Consider the following 22,828-nt stretch of genomic DNA (forward strand, 5'->3'; position numbering starts at 1 on the left):
CTTCCACAGTGGTTGAACCATTTTACACTCCCACCAACAGTGAATAAGGGTTCCAGTCTCTCCACAACCTCGCCAGCATTTGTTGCTTGCTGTTCTTTTCTACTGTCTCTTATGAATCCAGCTTGATTTTCTGGCAGTTCTTTGTTGTTGCACTGTTGAAGCCATTTTTCAGTAATGTTCAGCAAGATTTCATTTGCATATGATATTCATAATGTTATTTCATCATTTCCACAACCTGTTGGTTGATATTTATTTGGAATGGGAACAAATATGGTTCTCTTCTAGTCAGTTGGACAAGTAGCTGTCTTCTAAATATTCTAGCAAAGACTGGGGAGCAGTGAGCATATCCAGGTTTGCATCCATTTTCTGAAACATCTCAATTGTGACTGCACATATTCAGGGACCTATTTTGTTTATATAATTACTTCAGGGAAGCTTTGATTTCTTCCTTTAACACTACTGTTTCTTCATTAAATACTATGTCCTAAAATAATTCTGTGTCAACCAATTCTTTTTGGTACAGTGACTCTGTGTATGTATTCCTCCCATCTTCTTCTGATACTTCCTGTTTCGTTCAAGACTTTGCCCACAGAATCCTTCAGTATTGCAATTCAAGGCTTGAATTTGAAACCAATGTGCTCCTTAGAAGCGTCTCACATACTTTGGGCATATTGTCAGGAAGGGCTACTCTTTGGAAAGAGATATTCTAGGAAGGTAGTGGGTTAGCAAAAAAAGAAAAATCCTCAATAAAATGGACCGGCACGGCTACAACAATTGTGCATGGCAGAGACCATGAAGATGGACCATGACAGGGAAAGTTCAGATAAGTTGTTCATGGGGTTGTTATGAGTCATGTTCTACACAGTGACACATTAACAATTGTATCCAAACCCATATAACTTTAAAAATGGTTTTCATTCCCTTTAAAGTGCTTTCCATGAATGAATTCATGTGATATCAACAAGAACAATAAAAATTTGAAGCAGAAAATAATTCAATCTTAAAAGAGTTAAAATATTCACAAGTAACGTCCCACCCCTTAAAACAAAATAAATAGGAGCTCTTGTGATGTAATCTGAAGAGTGCTGCTGTTAATCCAATGGTGGTATCTCTCTGGAATTTCAAGTCCACAAGTAGGTCAGCGGAAAAAGAGACAAGCAATCTCCTCTCATGGGATTTACAGGCCCAGAAAACCAGCTGAAGAATCAGCTAAGAGTCAGCTCCCACAGTGAGTAGAAAAATTAAATTACAAATATAAATGTAATTAATAACCTTTAGTTCGACCCAATACAATGACAACAAACAGGCCAGAATGAGAGGAAGCAAAGAGAAAAGGGAAGAGGAGGCAGGAAGAAGGAACAAAATAAGTCAATCGATACATACACACATAGACAAAAACATAACCTTTAGACTGAAGATATGAAATTTCCACCAACTAACCGGCAATTAAGGCATCCTTAGGCCACCTGCTGAACCAGTCTATGGTACATCCTGAAATAAGTGCAGGGAACTTCAAAGCTCGATTTCTAAATTTTTCACCCACTGGTGAAAAGCAGAGTACAATGTGAAGGTTGTGTCGGACCCGACTCATGAAGTACTCATACAGATTCTCATTGGTAGGAGGGCGCCGAGGGTATTCTCTTTTCATGACCGATGTAAGATCACTATGAATTTCATCAATTTCATCACGAGCAAATAGATTGGAGACCTTCAAACAAAATGCAGATATTAATATTTAGTATGTACTCATAAAATAAATAAGACTACACAAATCAGTGCATATGAAAATATCTTTTCCTCCATCTGTGTTCTTAGATTCATCTAATGTTTTCAAGATAAGATATTTTGTGTTTTCAAATACACAAATGATTCTATTATTAACTACAAAGTTTTAGTCTTCTAAGAGACCTAGTGATCTACTATGTAAGGAGTTCCACTGCTAAGACAAAGTCAGGAAATTCTAATCAACAGTTATTTAACAGATAATAGACGGGCAATCTCCTCCTGTGCAATTTACAACTTTTGAAAACCCACTAGAGAGTTAGCTAAGAGTTGGTTTCCAACTCAATGGCACATAACATCAACAAAAGTTTGCTGTTTATCTATTATCTAGGTAGCTCTTCACTCCTGGTAACCCTAGTATGGAGTTTGTCTTCTAATATGGCTTTTCTAGAATTATCTGAATGTGGATGACTGAACAGTGTTGGCGGGCAGGCCTGTGCAAATGTTGGTGTGATGGCCTATCCACAAAGGGATTGGCTATCTACCATTCTGCAAGGGGATTGGCCAGTCTCAATAATCTATAAAAGGGTCAGTGTCAGCAATAAATTAAATAGCTGTAGCCACAGAGAAGCAGAATCATCCCCCATCAGAGAAGAGGAAAGATACCTCCTATCGCCACCAGCCACCATCAGCAAAGAAACCTCAACACTAGGAAAAGACTAGTCATGGCCAAACTGGAAATATGACATGAGATGAGACTGTGGAGGCAGAGGGGAGCCAATACTGGCAGGACTGAAAATTTTGTTGGACAATTGGGGTGGGGGGAATCCACTACTGGCAGGACTGAGAACTTGGGAACACTTAAAGCCAACAAGGTTCTCTGTGGTCTGTGAGCTATCACATCATATTTGGACTCACTAAAGCAGTAGGATTGGTGTTGAGATGAGTAGAGAAAGGTACAGTAACACGGGGGACATGTGTGACATCATGGGAATTGGTTTTGTGTTATTGATGCTGTGGAAAGGGTTAGTTTCATTCTGTGAAGCTGATAAAGGTGAGATACGGCACACCTCATGTGGCCCTTGATCTTTTTATACCCAAGTACAATATCAGACTGTTGTTAACCATGTAGTTTTCATGAGCTGATTTTTCAGGAGCAGGTCACCAGGCTAGTCTGTCTTAATCTGAAAGCTCTGTAGAAATCACCTCAATAGCACGGCAACACCCTAGTTTCCACTAGCACACAGATGGTGACTACAATGAGGTGTACTGTTTGGAATTGACCTCTTGCATGGAAAGCAAGAATTCTACCATTTACTCACCAACTTATCACTACCTTCTTACTTGAGGAGCAAATACACATATAAAAAGTCATTATTCATAGTGATCATCTAATCCCCAAGTGCACTTTTTTAAGAATCAAAAGACATTATGGAGAGTTCTAAATATGTAGAGGATTCAAAAGTCAAAATTCACAAAAATCAGTGGGTTCTTACCTCACCAGATGATAAAACATTATTCATGTATTCCAAAAATGACTCTTCTTTAATCTCATTGTCTGTGAAAATGAAAGTGATTCCTTTGCCCTGCTGACCAGCTGTTCTATACAAAACCTTCAGGTCTTCTATCAGGTTTGATGTGTTATATGATCTAAAGAAATATTGCCATTGGGTGATTAGCTAAAATATTCTTATGGGACAGAAAACTCTTATAATAATGCTTCGTGTTACTCAATTTAAAAGTAACACAAATGTTAAATAGGCATAAAGAGTTAAACAGATATTTTACTGAAGAGGGTACTCAAATAGCCATCAAATAGATGAAGAAAAATGTTCAACATCATTAGCCATCCTAACCCCTTGTGACCAACCATTGGTTTCCAAGGCTATAAATATTTATGGAAGCATATTGTTTCATCTTTCTTCAGTGGAGTAGCTGGTAGACTTGAAACGCTAGTTTCAGGTTAGCATCCCAACATACAAACTCAGTGAGATAGCATTTCACTTTTATTAGGGTGGAAAGGATATAAATTACAGATGTTGGTAACGATGTGAAGAAATTAGATCCTTACCAACTGCTGGTGAATAAAAGCAGAGCAGTTTGTGTGTTCCTATCACATACATAGTCATTAATTTATCATGCTTAGAAGAACACTAAGGTCTCTACTGAGAAATTATAATGCAGTAGAATTCATGGCAGACTAAAAATTAAGAAACCCAGAGCCAATTCTAACTAGACCTAACTAGACCAGACACATCCCACGTAAGGGATAGTCTTTGTGAACCTCATCTGCAAGATGGACTTTTCTGCAATGGTGAATCACAAAGTTATCCTAAAGGTCAAATGAGTTTCTCCAGGTAAAATAAATAAATAAACTTTGAAAATTGTTAGGTTTTAATACAAATATTAGGAACCAAAATTACAGGATCTAATCCCTTTCCAGATACTTTTTCTCTAGTCTTATCCACAAATTGGTCTGGTGATCAAAGAGTTGCACAATCATGGTTTATAGCTTCTGAAAACCCATGGAAGAGGCAGCTATACAGAAATGGATGGCTAAATGATTCACAACTAGAAGAATTATCTACAAAGTAACTAGAATTATGTATCTCTTTGTTCCAGGACATGAACAAATTAGTAATCTTTGGATTTTCATATCTGGATCTTCAAACCCAATGTTTCATTATTTTCAATCATTTTCCTAGAAGGTATCTATTACTTCCATCAATGAGAACATCAGCTATCGTATTTGCCCTCTGGGCCAAGCCAAAGCTTGAGAGTTAATGTCCAATGTTGTTTATTAGGTGTCAAGGAGTAAACTATGACTCACAGCAACCCTATGAACAACAGAGCTCAACTGTGTCCTATCCTATATCATCCTCATGTTCTCTATCAATTATGCTTAAGCCTACTGTGGTAGACTCTATGTTAATCCATCTTGCTGAGTATCTTCCTCTCTTCCCCTGACCTAACTTTCTCAGCACGAAGTCTCACTCCAAGTAATTGTTCCTCCTGAAAATATTCCCAAAGTAAGTAAAATGAAGTCCCACAATCCTTGCTTCTAAAGTACTCTGGTTACATTTTCTTCAAGACTAATATGTTTGTTCTTTGGTAGTCCGCAGCATATTCAATATTCTTTCCCAACAGCTCAATTCAATGACTTCTTTGGTAGTCCTTATTCATCATCCAACTTTCAGATACATATGAAGCCAATGAAAACACTATGGTTGGATCAGGCACAACTAGTCTTTAAAATGGCATATGTTGACTGTAAGTCCAAGAAAAAGTAAACCATTGACAACTTCACGCTTTTTTCCATCCATCATGATGTACCCTATAGGTCCAATATCTAACATTGTTGTTGTTAGGTGCTGTTGAGTCAAGTACAACTCATAGCGATCTTATGAACAACAGATCTGAATCCTATCCTATGTCATCTCCTACAAATCTAAATCCATTGGTGCAGTCACTGTGTTAATACATCTCATTGAGGGTTGTTCTCTTCTTTCCAAACAAGATATTCGCTTCAAAAAAATATCCCATCCTAACAACATGCTCAAAATATGTGAGATGAAGCTTCACCCTTGTTTCAAAAGAATATACTCTTGGTAAGATCCATATTTAGGGTCTTCCGCTATTACACACATGTTGAACTTTATTCCCAGAGTGTTTCTTAGTTTCTCTTCTCTGAGATAGTTCCCACTCAGAGTTAGGTCTCATATTAAACAGCTCTTCTTCTAAGAAGCCTTCTCCTCCTACCTCCTATACTAGGTTGGGAGTTACTCCTACATACTCCCACAGGTTCTGTGTTTAATTCTCATCATAGATTGCTGTTGTAGCTCTTGGGTGCCACTGACTCAACTATGACTCATAGTAACCCTATGAACAATGGCTCTGAACCTTGTCCTATTCTGAGGCATCCTCCTCATCTTTAAAATGCTTGATGCCATTATTATAGTCACTGTGTGAATCCAGTTCATTGAGGATCTTCTCTTGCACTGATCCTCCACCTTTCCAAGGGGGATGTCCTTCTCCAAGGCTAGCATAGATCACATCCATTATAGATATGCTTCCCAGCATAGATATGCTTGCTATAATGATGTTGTTGTTAGGTGCCATTGAGTTGAGTACAACTCATAGCAACCCTCTGAACAACACATCTGAACTCTGTCCTATTCTGTGCCATCTTCATACTTCCTGATACACTAGAGCCTGTTGCTGTAGTCACCCTGTCAATCCGCCTGGGCAAGGGTCTTCTCTCTTGCAGACCCTCCACCCTTCCAAAGTATCATGGCCGTCTCCAAGGAATGGCCTGTTCTAGCAACATGCACAAAGTATGTGAGGTGAATCCTCATCCTTCTTGCCTCCGAAGAGCACTCCAGCTGCACACTTTCCAAGACATATTTGTTTGTTCTTTTGGCCATACATGGAATGTTCAGTGCTCTTCTCCAACAGCATAGCTCAGAAACACCAGTTCTTCTTTTGTCATCCGCTTTCATTGTACAGCTCTCAGATGCAAAACAAGTGAGCAGAAGGATCATAGCCTGAATCATACACACTTTAACCTCAAACTGACATCATTACTTTTTAATAATTTGGAGAGGTCCCTAACTGCAGACTTTCGCAGTGCAGCAATGCATCTTCTTATTTCCTGACTGCTGGTCCCAAGGGTGTTAACTGTGGATCCAATTAAGATAAAGTTGTCGAAAGTTTCAATCTCTTCTCCATCTATCATAATGTTACTTATTGGTCCAGTGGTAAGAATTTTTGTTTTCTTGATATTGAGATGCAAAATACACTTCATTCCTTGATCTTCTGCAACAAGTGCTTCGAGAACCCCTGACTTTAATGCAAGTAAGGTTGTGTCATCTGTATAATGCAGGTTTAAGGTTTGTTTTTGGTTTTGTTTTTATTTTATACTAGCTTACTTACAAAGTTCATATAGGTTGTTTTACACACTGGATCTTTCCCATTTCCTTTAAGGCCCCTTCTTCCACCCATCAAATTGTGTGACCTTATGAATAACCACCACCACCTCCTGCCCATCCTCACCCCTCTACTCCCATTCTCTCCCTCCTTGGATCCTCATTCATGTTCTAAAATAATGATCTTATAAAGTATTTGTCCTTATGGGACTGAGTTAGTTCATTTATTATAATGCTCTCCAGTCCCTCCCAAATTAGGTAATGATTTATAAAATCATGGATCCTTCATGTTGCATAGTATTCCATCATGTGAATATACCATAATTTCTCAATCCATTCCATTATGGTTGGACATTTGGACTATTTCCATGTTTTTGCAACGGTGAATAACAAGGCTATGAATATTAGTGTGCAAGTCTCCATTTGTGCCTCAATTCTCATTTTTTTTTCAGATTATATTCCAAGCAATGGAATAGCCGGGCCATGTGGAATTTCTCTGTTCAGCTTTCCAAGGATATGTCAAATTGCCTTCCAGAGTGGTTATACCATTCTAAAATCCCACCAACAATGTATAAGAGTTTGTATCTCACCACATCTTCTCCAACATTTATTACCTGGCGTCCTGTTAAATTTTGCTACTGCTGCTGGAGTGAGATGGTATCTAATTGTGGTTTTGATTTGCATCTCTCTTCTTGCCAGTAATTTTGAGCATTTTTTTCCCACATGTCTGTTGGCTATCCAAATATCTTCTGCTGTGAAAATTCTTTCCATGTCTTTTGCCCATTTTTTAATTGTGTGATCAACCTTTTTCTTGTGGACACCCTGTAGGATTCTGCAAACTTTTCTTATGAGACCCTTTTCTAAAATGGTATTGCCAATTGTTATTTCACAACTGGTAGGGTCTTTTTGACCCTGTTAGAAAAGGTTTTTAATGTGCACAGAGGTTTCATCTTTTGAAGGTCCCATTCATCAATTTTGTCCTCTCAGAATGAGCAATTCTGGCTGTATTTGGCAGTCTCTTTACAAGATAGACTAGTCAATCTAAGCTTGATACCAGTTTGTCTCTGATGAACTTTATGGTTTGGGGCTTTACTCCCAGGTCTCTGATCCACCTTGAGTTGATTTAAGTGTATGGTGTGAGATGTGGATCCTGTTTCATCTTGCTTCAGGAAGCAGTCCAATTTTCCAGCACCATTTGTTGAAGAGGTTGACATTTCTCCATTTGGTTGATTTTATTTCCTTGTCTAATATCAGTTAACCATAGATACCGGAGTCCATTTCTGGGTTCTCAATTCTGTTCCATTGGTCTATGTGCCTGCCATTGTACCAGTACCATGCTGTTTTGGTTACTATTGCTGTTCAGTAGGTTTGTGGTCAGGGGGTGATATGCCTCCTATTTCATTTTTTAGTTTCAGAAGCACTTTGCTTATTTGGAGACTCTTCCCTCTCCAAATAAACTTAAAAATTCCCCTGTCAATCTCATTGAAAAATTAATTTAGTATCTATATTGTGATTGCATTGCATATGTAGCTTGCTTTTGGTCGGATTGTCATTTTCACAATATTGAGTCTTCTTATCCATGAACTTATAAGTGGATACTTTTCCCCACTTATTTAGGTCTCTTTTTGTGTCACACAGAAATGTTCTGTAGTTGTGCTTTTGCAGGTCTTTTGTGTCTCTAGCTAGGTTCCCAGGTTTCTCAATTTGTGATTGGCTATTGTAAATGGTATTTACTGCTTTCTTGGTTTCCTTCGCTGAGTTCTCTTTGTTACTGTAGAGGAATCCCACTGATTTTTGGATATTTATCTTATATCTAGCCACTCTACTAAACTGGTCTATAGCTCTAATAGTTTCTTTGTTGGGTGCTTGGGTTTTTTTATGTACCCTATAATGTCATCTGCATATAGTGATAGCTTAACCATCTCTTTGCTGATCTGGATGCCTTTTATTTCTTTCTCATGTAATATTGCCTTAGCAAGCACTTCCAATACAATGCTGAATTGATGTGGTGAGAGTGGGCATCCTTATACTGGTCCCTGTTAACCAGGAAAATGCTTTTAGTCATTCTCTACTGAAAATTGTATTAGCTTTTGTTTTCAATACATACTTTTCACTATGTTAAGTAAATTCCCTTCTATTCCAATTTTGCTGAGTATCTATAGCAGGAAAGGGTGTTGGATTTTGTCAAATACCTTTTGTGCTTCAAAGGCTAAGATCATATGGTTCTTGCTATTTGCTTTGGGGATTTTTTTTTTACTTTCTTTTTTTAATTGGTATTTTAATGAAAGTTTATAAAGAACTTGACTTTCCATTCATTCATTGTTGCACATTTTCCTCCCTGCCCCCTTCTCCAAATTCACTTTTTACTTTGGAAAAAAAGTTCTTTCATTGTTATACAGTTCCAACCCGAAGACAACTTTACTATGCTAATAATACCTAATCATATATTCTTTTTATAAAGTTCTCTCCCTCATCTGTTTCAATGCCGTGTACATTATTTATCCCCTCTTGTCTTAGTTTTCCCCCAACCCTGATGTCAGTCCTGTTTTATAGCAATGATATTATGCACTATTTGTCTTTTTGTGACTGAGATATTTCACTCAGCATAATGTCCTCCATGGTCACCCATTTTATATAATATTTCATTAGTCCTTTGTTTCTCAGTGCTGCATAATATTCCATTGTGTGAATATACCACAGCTTTTCTATCCATTCGTTTGTTGATGGGCATTTGGATTGCTTCCAACTCTTTGCTATTGTGAACAAAGCAGCAATAAACATGGTGTTCATATATCTTCTTGGGTGGCAGTTCTGGTTTCTTCAGGCTATATTCCCAGTAGTGGACTTGCTGGGTCAAATGCTATGTTACTTGCTTTGTTAATGTGATGGATTACATTGATTATTTCTCTTATGCTGCATCATCACTTGGTCATGATGAATTTTTTTATGTGCTTTTGAATTCAACTGGTTAGGATTTTGCTAAGGATTTTTCCATCTATATTCATTAGATATATTGGTCTGTAGTTTTCTTTGTTTATAATATCTTTGTCTGGTTTTGGTATTAGAGTTATGCTTGCTTCATTGAATGACTCTAGGAGTGTTTCTTCTTGGTCTATTTTTAAAAATACTTTAAGTGGAACTGGTAATAGATCTTCTCTGAATGTTTGGTAGAATTCAGCTGTGAAGCCGTCTGGTCTAGGACTTTTCTGATGGGGAAGTCGTTTTATGACCTGCTCGATTTTTTCCTTTCTGATGAATCTGTTCATCTATCCTTGACCTTCCTTGTACCAGACCCTCCATCAGGTTTTCAGAGGCGATAAATTGCAAAAGAGATTGAAACTATCAAGAGCATCTTAGTACTAGCAGTCAGGAAATGAGGAGACACATTGCACAGGGCAAATATGCAATTAGGGACCTCTCCAAATTATTGAGGAGCAATGATGTCAGTTTAAGGAGTAAGGTGCATCTGATTCAGGCCATGATCTTTCTGGTCACTTGCTATGCATCTGAGAGCTGGACAATGAATAAAGATGACAGAAGAAGAATTGATGCCTTTGAGGTGTGATGTTGGAGAAAAGCACTGGATATGCCATGAATGGCCAAGAGAACAAACAGCTATGTCTTAGAGATGGTGCAGCCAGAGTGTCATGTTGCTAGGAGAGCCTTTCCTTGGAGAGGGATATTATGCTGGGAAGGGTGGAAGGTAGGTGAAGTAGAAGAAGACCCTCAGTCAGGTGGATAAACATGATGACTGCCATAATGGGCTCTAGTGTGTCAGGAAGTGTGAAGATGGCATAGGGAAGGGCAGGGTTCAGATCTTTTGCTCATAGGGTCACCATGAGTTGTACACAACACAGCAGCACCTAACAACAACAACAACAAATGGCACAGGAGTAGAGTGTCCATCCTTCTCCCATGGAGCAGCTGGTGGATTCAAACCATGTACCTTTGGGATCGGATTGCAGTTTCTTACTAGTCATACTCCTAGGCCACCAGACCCCAAAGAAGGTTTTTAGAGGCTGTAAATCACATGGAAGGTGACAACTTATATTTCTCTCTCAGAGTATTTGGTCGATTTGAACCACATGCTTTGGGGTTGGCAGCACAATCCCTTACAACTAGGCCATCAGAGTGCCTTCAAATTGTACTAAAGAAATCCACAAAATATTTATATTTATTCATAGCATCTATACATAACACATAGGGAGCTCTGGTGGCTTAGTGGTAAGGAATCGCACTGCCAATGCAAAGGCATGCGGTTCAAACCTACCAGCTCTCCTCAGGAGAAAGATGGACAGTCCCCCTTCGTGTGATTGACTGCCTTTGAAAACCTGCTGGAAAGTCAGCAATGGCTTGGGTTTTGGTACACATCCAAACAACAACATTTATCACATAAAAACAGAAAGGCACTCCAGTCAATGTTTTAAAATGTATTAAAATGCTTTTTAAAATTAGTTGCTATATCAATACTATTTTTTTTTTTAAAAAAATCTTTGGCCTATACTTTACTGTTTCAGACACTAAAGGAGAGACCAAAACAAAGAAGAGAAATGTTGAAATAAGACACATAAACAGAAAATTTCAAAGAGTAGGTTGAAAAGACAAAGTATTTTAACAAAATGTTCAAAGAACTGGAATTAGGAAATCAAAAGTTTGGAACTTTACACTCTCCTGGACCATCATCAGGATCTCTGTCATGTTTGTTTTTGTTTTTGTTTTTTTTTAAATTTAGGTTGTTTATTTTTTATTTCAATGAACGTCTACAGAGATTTTGGAATTCCATTCATTCACTGTTGCACCCTTCTCCCCGCACAAACCCCTCCCCCTCTCCCCCCATTTGCTTCTCTCCTTGAAAAGCAAAATAAAAACTCCCTCATTGGTACACAATCCCCCCCCCGCACCTCCCCAAACCCCACCCCCTAGCCCCAAATATAATCCGCTCTACAATTTTTTCAATCACCTTATATGTACATGAAAGATAATATTATATTATAAAATGAATTTGTAATTACTTCCTATGCATCAGAAAGCTGAACAATAGCTAAGGATTACAGAAGAAGAATCTATGCCTTCGAGTTGTGATGCTGGAGAAGAGTCTTGAATATATATAGACTGCCAAGAAAAAAAAAATAGGTCTGTCTCAAAGAGGGTGAAACCAAGTTTCTCCTTGAAACTACTTGAGCAGGTGTCCAGGAGACTCTAGTCCTAGGAGAAGGACATCATGCTTGGAAGGGTGGCGGGACAGCACAGGAGAGGAAGACCCCAGGTGAGATGGATTGATACAGTGACCAGGACAATAGGGGTAGGGGTGTCAGAGTCGGTGAGACTGGCTCAGGACATGGCAGCCTTTAGAGTTGTTGTAAATAGGGTCACTATGAGTTGCAAGTGACTCAACAGCACATATCAACAACAACAACTTAATGAATAAGAAAGTTTGATGGTTTTGAATCATGATGATGGCAAAGAATATTGAATATACCATGCACGGACCTCTAAGAAACAAATCTATCTTTGAAGAAGTGTAGGCAGAGTGTTCCTTAGAGGCAAAGAGGATGAAAACTCATCTCACTCACTTTGGGCATGCTGTCAGGAGGTCCAATTCCTTAGAAAGGACATCTGGTTTGGAGAAACAGAGGGTCAGTGAAGGAAAGGCCTTCAATAAGAGGAATTCATACAGTGACTGCAACATTGGGCTTACTGAGCACAGTACTGAAAATTGTTAGAATGGCACAAAATCAGGCAGGGTTTCATTCTTCTGTTGTTGGGGGTTGATTTGGCAGCACCTAACAACATTATTTTAATTAATATATATTTGAGTTACACTATAGAAGAAACTCATTTCAGTAAACATTGTGCTTGTACTATGTGTCAGACACGAACAATAACTGAAAAATCAGCTTTAAACTCAGTACAAACTCATAGACTTGTATCATAACAATGACATACTAAAGGTAAAAAGAACTGACACATGTAGGAAATGGAAGTATTTAAAATTAGTTAAATGACGTTCTCTCTAAGTTTTGAATAGAACGTAGCTCATAGGCTTCTTACTGTTCCATACTTACATGTCAAAAGCAAATTATTATTGTGACAATTTCATGATTTGGCACAGAAGTTGCAAAGGAAAGATGATAATTCAACATGTAAGACAGAAAACTGCATGAGCCATTGTCTTAACAAAAATGCATTCTTAATTCCAGGTGGCTTCCAAGCAAATACAATCAAATTCCACTTTAGAGTAATTGAAGTCAAAGCTTGGATACGTACCTTGTCAGCGTGATCTGGAAGGAAGAGTAACCAGCAATGAACGAAGCCAACCTTGTCAGGCTCTGCTTTCCTGATCCACCCACCCCAACTAGAAGGGCATTGCCTCGAGGAGTTCTAATAATGCGGGAGATCTGTAACACAGGATACGAAAAGCAGGTATTGTTCAGCATGTAAGTATTACACTTTTTTTCTATTTACTCAATATAAAAACAATCATTTTTGGAAAACATAGGTATCTCAGGATCAGAATGAAGCTTGGGGAAGAGGGGTGTGACTTTGGAAAGCCTTGTAGAAGAGAAGTCAGCAAACACCTGAAATTATTGCTTGCTCTGCATCTGAATCTTGAAGGGGGGAAATATCTGAAATAATGGAGTTTTCACTGAAGAAAGACAGAATAAAAGTTCCTATCATTTGGCAGATACCTGAGATATTTACCAAGACATGACTTGAGAGAGGTCATGTCCACTCAGTTAGATGGCCACACCAAGGTGCTCTCATGATAGATCGTCATGTTTATTTTATTTCACTGGTGTTTACTAACACCGTCAAGGCCTCCAAACCCACCTGGCAGATTTAACATCCAATTGTGTTTGGTGTTATTTTCCTCTTATCTGCTTTGTCTTTCCCTCCTAACTGCGGTCAGAACCATCTGTCTATTTGTGGTACAATAAATCAGGGACTAATGTCAGGGTGTTATTTATATTTAGCTTTGGAAGCCCATTTGCAGTCACCCTCAGAACAGATGTTTCGGATTCTAAGAATACAGAGTTTCAAAGGCAGAAGTTCTCATGCTGAGAATCTCGACCCGGGAACAGCCTCTATCCTTGTCCCTCTCCACGATTCGCCCTAGCCTCGAAGAATTACTGCTTCGTCCTCTTGCTGGGTAAAAGAAGCAATTAAGCAACACTCATTTTCAGAGAGAAGCTTGAGTAGCTAACCACTAAGACCTTCTCCGATCCTAAGATAGAGTAATTACTAGAGGTGACGATTTGTAATTATAAACTCACACCTGGTGGTTCAATCTGAGTAATGGAGAGCAGCCTCTAATTGTCTTCTTTCTAACTAGAAGGATGTGGTTAGGAAAAGCAATTGCCATAAACAATGCAATCATGCCAACAAGGGTCCTTAAGTGGCATTATCTATCACTTTAGATAAATTAGATGATATGAATTATCAGGTTAACCTTTGAGGATCAATTTTCCTTAAAAAAAACCCAAAAACTGTAGCTATAATGACGCATATGACAAAACCATACTTTGCTGGTGGATATATCTAATAATGTTAGAGACAGATTTGCGTCCCTTGAAAATTTGTATTGGAATCTTAACCTTCTGTCTATTGATTAATCTCATCTGGAAATGAACAACGTTTTTGTCACATTAATGAGGTTGTATCAGTGTGAAGTGTGTCTTAAATGTAGCACTTTTGAAGCTGAAAGCATAGATGAGGCACAAACGCAAGCAAGCATAAACAGGGAAAGACAGACGCCAGGTGGACATCACGGCTGAAAGAGCAATGCTGGGGCTCCAGAAACAGAAGTGCTGTCATGTCAGAGCTGACCCATGGCTGACCCTACAGTGGTTTTCAGAGGGGGTAAAATGCAGAGCAGGAGCTTGCCCATCTTTCTCCCTCAGAGCAGCTGGTGGATTCAAACCAAGTTCCTCTCAGTGGGCAGCACAATTCCTGACCACTAAGCCACCAGAGATCCCTTACAGACACTAAGACCAACATTTTCTCCCCAGAGTGGACAAAGAAAAAGAGCCTGCACCTGGAGTTAGTGCCCTCAACTTGGACTTCAGCCTTCTAAACTATAAGAAAAATGAATTTCCCTTCCTTACAGCTACCTGCTTGAGATATTTCTACTGTAGTAGAACTAGGAAACAAAGACATAGAATTTTTAAAGCTGGCACAAAGTCAACATTCAGGCATTAATTTTAGAATTATCTTTAGTACTATGCAGAAATATGCATCTTTTCCCCTGGGCTTTGAACTCCCATGTCAACCATGTATGGTCTATGTTGTGCAAACACTCAGCTGAAAACAACACTGAAAAAAGTTAGGTAAGGGTGTGTGTGTGTGTGTGTGTGTGTGTGTGTGTGTAATACACATGCCTATAGTGTGGTGTGCTGCTTTCAGATTGCTGGGTTTATCATTAAACTGAATATTTTGCAAGGGAGTAAAAATTTTTTAAAAGGGGGACATTCTGGTGCAAAGTCAAGTGCCTGTCCCTTCCACAGGATACTCCTTAGTGTGACCACTGTACCTTGACTAAGTGGACCATGGCATCTGCAAAGAACACCATGTCCATGCCAGCGCCGCGGACACTCTCATTATACAGCTGCAAGAACATATTCAAACGCTCCTTCAGGTCATTAAAAGACTCAACTGGCTCATAAATTTTGGGCATTTCAGCTTCAGCCTCCTCAGATGTTTCACCTGGGGTTAGGGAAGAAGAAACTATTAAATGTCTTCGAATAGCTGGCCGGTACTCCCTCCTTCCACCTAAATTAAGACCATTATAAAACTACAATTTTGTGCAGGATAAAACCGATTTGCATCCAGCTGCAGTTGTGCACATTTTTAAGGGAAAGAAGAAGGAAAAAAAACAATAGCAACAGTGTTAAGATCTTTGTGTTCATACACGGTCTAATTTTCTTTCCTTATCTAGAAAGGACCAATTTCAAATGATGATACAGTTATTGAATTGAATCTGGGCCCACAATGGAACACTGTCATTTATGAAGTTCTTTTGGTTTTTTTTGTTGTTTTTTTTTTTTTTTTGGTTAATGGTCATACTGAAAGGCCAAAAGTAGGGCTTTAATGTCAAAATCAACAAGAGAGTTCAATAATTTCATGACATTTCAGAAAGACTGAAAAGAAAAAGGTCCCTTAGTTTGCTCAGGAAACTGTTATGGCTCAACAGTTCCAAGTTATTGGTGGGACTAGAAATGGATTTTTAGGACATTGGAAGAGGAGGTTGACAGGATACAGAAAAAAATTTCCTAAATAAGCATATTGAAATATTTCACTAGGAAAATACAAACTAAAATTAGTGTAGTGGTTTGTTTTAATAGAAAGACAGAACTACTTAATCCTCCCAATTATTACTGCAAAACATAACATCCTCTCTCCCCTCCAGCAAAAAATCCATAAAACGGCTAAACTGAGCAAAATAAATTTATTATTAGCTGAGAAATTAAGGAGATAAATAGAAGATTCCAAAGAACAGCTCAAAAAGACAAAACAAAGTATTATAATGAAATATGCAAAGAACTAGACTCAGAACATGAAAGGGTACTAACTCAGCATTTCCTAAGCTGAAAGAACTAAAGAACAAATCCAAGCCTCAAATTGCAATACTTAAGGATATTATGGGAAGAATGCTGAATGACCCAAGAAGCATCACAAGAAGATGGAAATAGTACATAGAGTCACTGTACCAAAAAGTATTGGCTGACAAAGAAAAATTTCATGAAATAGCATATGAAGTCTATGGGGGAGAGAATAGTCTAAAAGTATTATATTTTAGGGCATTGTTTTTATCATAGGAGTATGCAATGAGGCTTGCAGAGTGGATTATATTTGGGGGTAGGGGTGGGGTTTGGGGAGGTATGGGGGGGATTGTGTACCAATGAGGGAGTTTTTCTTTTGCTTTTCAAGGAGAGGAGCAAATGGGGGGGGGGGGGGAGGGGTTTGTGCGGGGAGAACGGTGCAACAATGAGTGAATGGAATTCCAAAATCTCTATAGATGTTCATTGAAATGAAAAATAAACAAACTAAATTAATAAAAAAAAGAATCCAGTGATTTGTGCTTCGTTGACTTTGCAAAGGCATTTGACTGTGTGGATCACTACAAATTGTGGCTCACTTGAGAAGAATGGAAATCCTGGAACATTTGATTGTGCTTATGTGAAACCTGTACTTGGACCAGGAGGCAGTCATCACAACAAAGCAAAGAAACACTGCATGGTTCAGGATCAGAAAAGGTGTGTGTCAAAGACGCATCCTGATTCTATATCTTTTCAATCTATACATGGAACAGATCATTTGAGAGGCTGGAATTTATGAGGGGGAATTGTGGCATCAGGATTGGAGGAAGCCTTATCAACAACCTGCATCATGCAGATGATACAAGATTGTTACTGAAAGTGAGGAGGACCTGAGGCATTTGCTGGAGAAGATCAAGACCTCCAGTCTTCAGTATGGATTGAAGCTCAAGATCAGGAAAACAAAGATTCTCACGACTGGGCCAATTAGTAGGATTGTGAAAGAGAAGAGACTGAGATTGTTAATAATTTCACCTTGCTCAGTTCCACAATCAACATTCATGGCACTAGCAGTCAAAAAATCAAAAGATGAATTGCATTGAGAAAATCTGCTTTCAGGGATCTCTCCAGAGTGCTGAAGCCAACAGTGTAAGACTAAGGTGTGCCTGATCCAAACCATGGTCTTCGCAATGACTTGCTATGAATCAGAGAGCTGGACAATGACCAAGGAGGACAGAAGAAGAATTGATGCCTTTGAGTTGTGGTGCTGGAGAAGAATACTGAACACCATGCACTGCCAAGAGAACAAACAGGTCTGTCCCAGAGACAGTGAAACCATGCTGTTCCTTGGAGGTAAGGATTTTGAAGCTCCATCTCCTATACTTTGAATATGTTGTCCTTGGAGAAGGACAACATGCTTGGAAAAGTGGAGGGAGGGACAGCACAGGAGAGGAAGACCCCAGATAAGATGGATTGACACCGTAACTGGGGTAACAGGGGTAGGTGTGTCAGAGACAGTGAGACTGGCTCAGGATAGGATAGATTTCAGAGCTATTGTACATAGGGTCACTATGAGTCACAGGCGACTAAGCGGTGTTGTTATGCGCCATCAAGTCAGAACCAACTCATAGTTGACCCTTTCCAGAGGCTGTAAGATTCAAAAAAGGAGACTGCCCATCTTTTCTGTAAGAGCTCCCGGTGGATGCAAACTGCCTGTTTTACCATATCAGAACTCCCTAATATTCGTAACAGAGAAAAAAAGCAACTTCAGTTGAATGTATCAAGGAGAACTTTCCAATGCATAGAACAGTAGTGGCTTTTCTACAACTGAAACACAGCATATTAACCATTTTATGGCAAAGGAAAGAAATGGATTTCTTGTCATCTTTAAGTGGTGCGCTGATCACCCAAAGGTCTCTCCTTTCTGGAGTTGGGATCCACCAGCTGTTACTCTGGGTACAGTTTACAGTCTCTGAAATTCCACCGGCGGGTCAGCCAGAGGCGGGTTCTGACTCGATGCCCATGAGATTGAGTAAGTTTTTGAGAACCATCAAGGATAAAGTATCTGTGATGCTGTCACTGATTAAATTCAAACTCTTTTCACAAATGCTCAACAAGCTTTGAGGAACAAAAAGTTTTAAAGTCACTGAAGGTTCTGCGTTTGCCTCCAAACTAATAAAAGACAAGAAGCAGCAGTATTGTTCTGCTCTCTGAAATCCATCATCTAATTGTTATTTACCTTTCTGATTTAGCAGAAATAAAATGAATAGGTTTTAATTGCCTTGAAAATGCTCTTAGCTTTCCAGGATTTGTGTGTGTACATTTATGCATGCGTGTGTTTGTGACCTGATTTAAAGTGAAATGTTTCAGCCTTTTTTTACAGAAAGATCACTCCACCTCTACAGCCAACACACACGCCTTCCCATCTGATTGTCATTCAGGAATACTGCACACCATGCATGTCACAGACAATCAACCAACATGAGGTCTGGCAATCTCTGCCCATTTAAAGGACACTGCATGTTTTCAAATATGCTTTCAAAAAATGTAGATAAAATTAAAAATGTATCTTTATATTTGTTGGTGTTGTTATATACCATCGAGTCAGAACCAACCCGTAGCTGACCCTCCAGTGGGTTTTCAGAGGTAATAAATCACACAGGACGAGACTTCCCATTCTTCTCCCAAGGAGCAGCCCATGGATTCGAACCAGATGCCTTCATGTTGGCAGCAGAGGTCCTTACCACCAGGTCACCAGATTTAGAAGAGGTTATTAAGCAAAGGTTTTGAAATCATTGGAGGTTATTTTTTGCTTCTGAATTTAAAAAAAGAAGACAAACACAGTAGTAAAAATAAGAGTCTGCTTATATCCACTACTTACTGCTCAGAAAGAGTCTACTTATTTCTGAGGAGGAAAATAATAGAAGAACAACTACAGCGCACCTCTCTTTATATGAAAAGTTACTGATGTCAATTTTTCATGTAATCATAACCCCAAAAGCTTGCTTTCACATCACTGTTTTATTTCAAGTTCTACTCAGTGAGAACAACCACTTGGCCAACTGACTGGAAGAGATCTATATTTGTTCCCATTCCAAAGAAGGGTGACCCAACTGAGTGTGGAAACTACAGAACAGTGTCATTGATTTCACGTGCAAGCAAGATTCTACCGAAGATTATCCAAAAACGACTAGAACAGCACATCAGCAGAGGATTGCCAGAAGTCCAGGCTGGGTTTAGAAGGGGTCGTGGTACTAGGGATATTGTTGCTGATGTTAGATGGATCTTGGCTGAAAGCAGAGAATACCAGAAGAATGTATATCCGTGTTTCATTGATTATGCAAAGGATGTTATGATCCACTGTGTGGATCATAACAAACTGTGGCTGACTCTGAGAAGAATGGGAATCCCAGAACATTTGATTGTGCTAATGCGAAACCTATACTTGGACCAAGAGGCAGTAGTCAGAACAGAGCAGGGTAACACTGCATGGTTCAAAATTGGGAAGGGCGCACGCCAGGGATGCATCCTGTTTCCATACCTTTTCAACATGTATGCAGAGCAGATTATCCAGGATGCTGGGCTTTATGAGGAGAAGTTGGGTGTCAGGATTGGTGGAAGATCTATTAACAATCTGCATCATGCAGATGACACAACCCTGCTTGCTGAAACTGAGGAGGACCTCATGTACTTGCTGCGAAGGGTCAAGGACTGCATCCTTTACTATGGACTGAGGCTCAATGTGAAGAAGACAAAGATTCTTACCACTGGACCAATTGGCAGCATCAGGATGGATGGCGAAGAGATTGAGATTGTTCACAGCTTCAGTTTGCTCGGCTCCACAGTCAACACTCTTGGCACCAGCAGTGAGGAAATAAAAAAGTGTATCGCGATGGGAAAGTCTGCTGTTAGGGATCTCTCTAAAGTACTCAAGAGCAACGGTGTCTCTCTGGAGACTAAGGTGCACCTGATACAGGCCATCCACGGTCTTTGCAATCACTTGTTATGCACCAGAGAGTTGAACAATGACTAGGGAGGACAGAAGGAGAGTTGATGCCTTTGAGCTGTGGTGCTGGAGAAAGGTACTGAATGTACCATGGACTGCCAGGAAAACAAACAGATTCATCTCGGAGAGGATTAAACCAAGCTACTCCTTGGAGGCAAGGATTCTGGGGCTTCATCTGACATACTTTGGACATGTTGCCAAGAGGGACGGGTCCTTGGAGAGGGACATCATGCTTCGGAGGGTGGAGGGACAGCACAGGAGGGGAAGACCCTCTATGAGATGGATTGATTCGGTTACGGGGGTAATCGGGATGGGCATGTCGGAGGCAGTGTGGTCGGCGCAGGATAGAGCAGGGTTTAGGGCTGTTGTGCATAGGGTCGCTATGAGTCACAAACGACTCGACGGCACATAACAACAACAACAACAACAACTCCGTGATTCAGTTACTTATTTTCAAATGTTTACATTTTCTTTTCAATATTTAGCTCACCCAAATGAAAATAGTAATTATCACTGAGTCACTATTATTCAAGCTTCTGTAAAGTAAACGGGATAAGACCAGACTCACAGTGGTCCAGCCAGTTCTGACTTCCAGACAGAGCATGAGAACCCAACAGGGTCTCCTAAACCTTACTCGCTGTTACAGGAACATACTGCCATATCCTTCTCCCCTGGAGCACCCCAGGGGTTTTGAACTGCTGATCTTTCAGATCGCAGTGAAGCATCATCCACTGTGGCACCAGGGCTCATTCTAATTCTGATTCACAGTGACCCCATGCTGAAAGTACCAAACCCAACCCTTCTGCCTTGGAGTTGATTCCAGCTCATAGCGACCCTCCCACTGGTTTCCAAGGCTGTAAATCTCTAGGGAGGGGACTGCCAGTCTTTCCCCCAAAGAGCAGCTGTGGAGTCAAACTGCCAGCCTTATGGCTCGCAGCTCAATGTGCCATGCTCAGTGCTACCAGGAGGGTTTATTCTTCACAGTGAGAAATCAAGGGAGAAGTTCTTCCCTGGTCTTTCAGAATTCACTTTCAACACTTTGCCATTGTATAGTCTTTGTCCTTTTCATTGAAAATGTGTAGGTTTGTATACCTAAGGATATTTCTTCAAGGATCTGGCAGCCACTTCTTATCCAGTGTGCTCACCGAAGGAGCCTACCCCCCAGATTCCGGGTAGCTGGAAGGGGACCAGCATGACACCCGGAATCCTGCCATAAAGATACTAGAAATATGGCAATTTCACCTTAAAACTGGAGGCCTCCTGTTCTATTCTATCAGATATATGAAAGGCTAGGCTTCTTTTTATCTCTTTCAGCTCTTTTGACTGTTTCCATATTCATCAATTAGGAAAGGGTTCAAGCAATTTCAGGGATATGTTCAGCTAATATGCGGTTGAACACTAATCTCTATGTGTTAAACATAATGAAAATCTGTGGTCTTTTATCTTATAGCCCACCTTAAAATTCAAGGCTAAAATGCATAAAAATAATAATCATTTTCAAGTAAACAGACATTTACCTACTTGTTCTATAAATACATGTTCAGAACCTAATGTGCACAAAGCTGGTTTCACTAGGACTCGCCACCTTCAGATACGCTCCTTGAGTAAAGCTATTTTCAAATTTGTCTTTAATTGTTTACCTGTAGCTTCAGGCGCATCTCGCAAGAAATCCACAAAATAAGCGTCAATGCCGTAGTCCACAGAAAGCCTTTCTTCTTCGCCAAACTCGTCCTCCACTAAATTGACTAAGGCTTTATCAAACCAGGTCACATCCTCAGAAGCCGTGAACCGATCAGCTATAACACGTTTACATTCATGCTTCCACAGTTTTAGGAGCTCCTGTCAAAAGCAGAGTGTAAAAGTGTTATTAATTCACATCACATCATGGGTGGGCATTTGTATAGAGTGTCACCCTTTCTAATTCGATATTTGACTTATAAATAGATTTACTAGGCACCATCTCATTTTGAATTGGCCTCATTCAAGTATATAAAGTAGACGACAAAAGCCGCTCTGGTGTTAGCCTTAAGGTTGGCAGTCCCAGTCTACCTACAGGCACCATGGAAGAAAGATCTGGACATCTACTTTGAAAGATTCAGCAGTTGAAAATCCCAAGGGAGAACACTTCTACGCTGGCATGCACGAACTCTCCACAAATCAGTCAACTCCACACCAACTCATTTGCTTGGGGGTCTATTCATTTGCACGTTCTAAATGGCATTTAAATATCTCTAGAACTGTTTCAAGATGATTCTGTCAGCCAAACAATGAAAATACTATGGAAAGTGTACACGCTCATGGTCAGAACAGAATCATGGTTGGCCGTCCAGTGGGATTCCAAGGCTGCAAATGACATAGGAAAAGAGTGTCCATCTTTCTCCCATGGAGCCACGGGTAGCTTTCAACCACCAGAGAAGTACCTAATTCATAGCTACTCTTTGATTTAGCAGTGACTATCCCCCCAGAAAGATCTTAAGTGTGTGGCAAATAAGTCTGCTTGGAAAGATATCTACATTATCATGGTCAGGGATTAATATAAGATATAGTTGATGATGCCAAGGGGGCCCTTTAGAGTAGTGAGAGAAGAGCTTCACCCTGAAACCCACAGTGTCCCTTTTCAGCAGGAAGTAGCTAAGAGAATA

General features: G+C 39.7%; 1 protein-coding gene across 1 annotated transcript in view; it reads right to left on the reverse strand.

Moving 5' to 3' along the window:
* The window catches only part of DNAH5 (dynein, axonemal, heavy chain 5), a 382,826-nt gene that overhangs the window by 138,801 nt on the left and 221,197 nt on the right, over positions 1-22,828 (reverse strand). Inside the window, exons 51-55 of the mRNA XM_006895016.1 lie at positions 21,827-22,025; positions 15,178-15,350; positions 12,915-13,045; positions 3,219-3,372; positions 1,441-1,708 (exon numbers count right to left, since the gene is read on the reverse strand). Coding sequence (XP_006895078.1) covers positions 1,441-1,708; positions 3,219-3,372; positions 12,915-13,045; positions 15,178-15,350; positions 21,827-22,025 — 925 coding nt within the window. The remainder of the gene's footprint in view (positions 1-1,440; positions 1,709-3,218; positions 3,373-12,914; positions 13,046-15,177; positions 15,351-21,826; positions 22,026-22,828) is intronic.

Source organism: Elephantulus edwardii, unplaced genomic scaffold (assembly GCF_000299155.1).
Source record: "Elephantulus edwardii isolate Elephantulus edwardi_28Jun2011 unplaced genomic scaffold, EleEdw1.0 scaffold00153, whole genome shotgun sequence".
Lineage (NCBI taxonomy): Eukaryota > Metazoa > Chordata > Mammalia > Macroscelidea > Macroscelididae > Elephantulus > Elephantulus edwardii.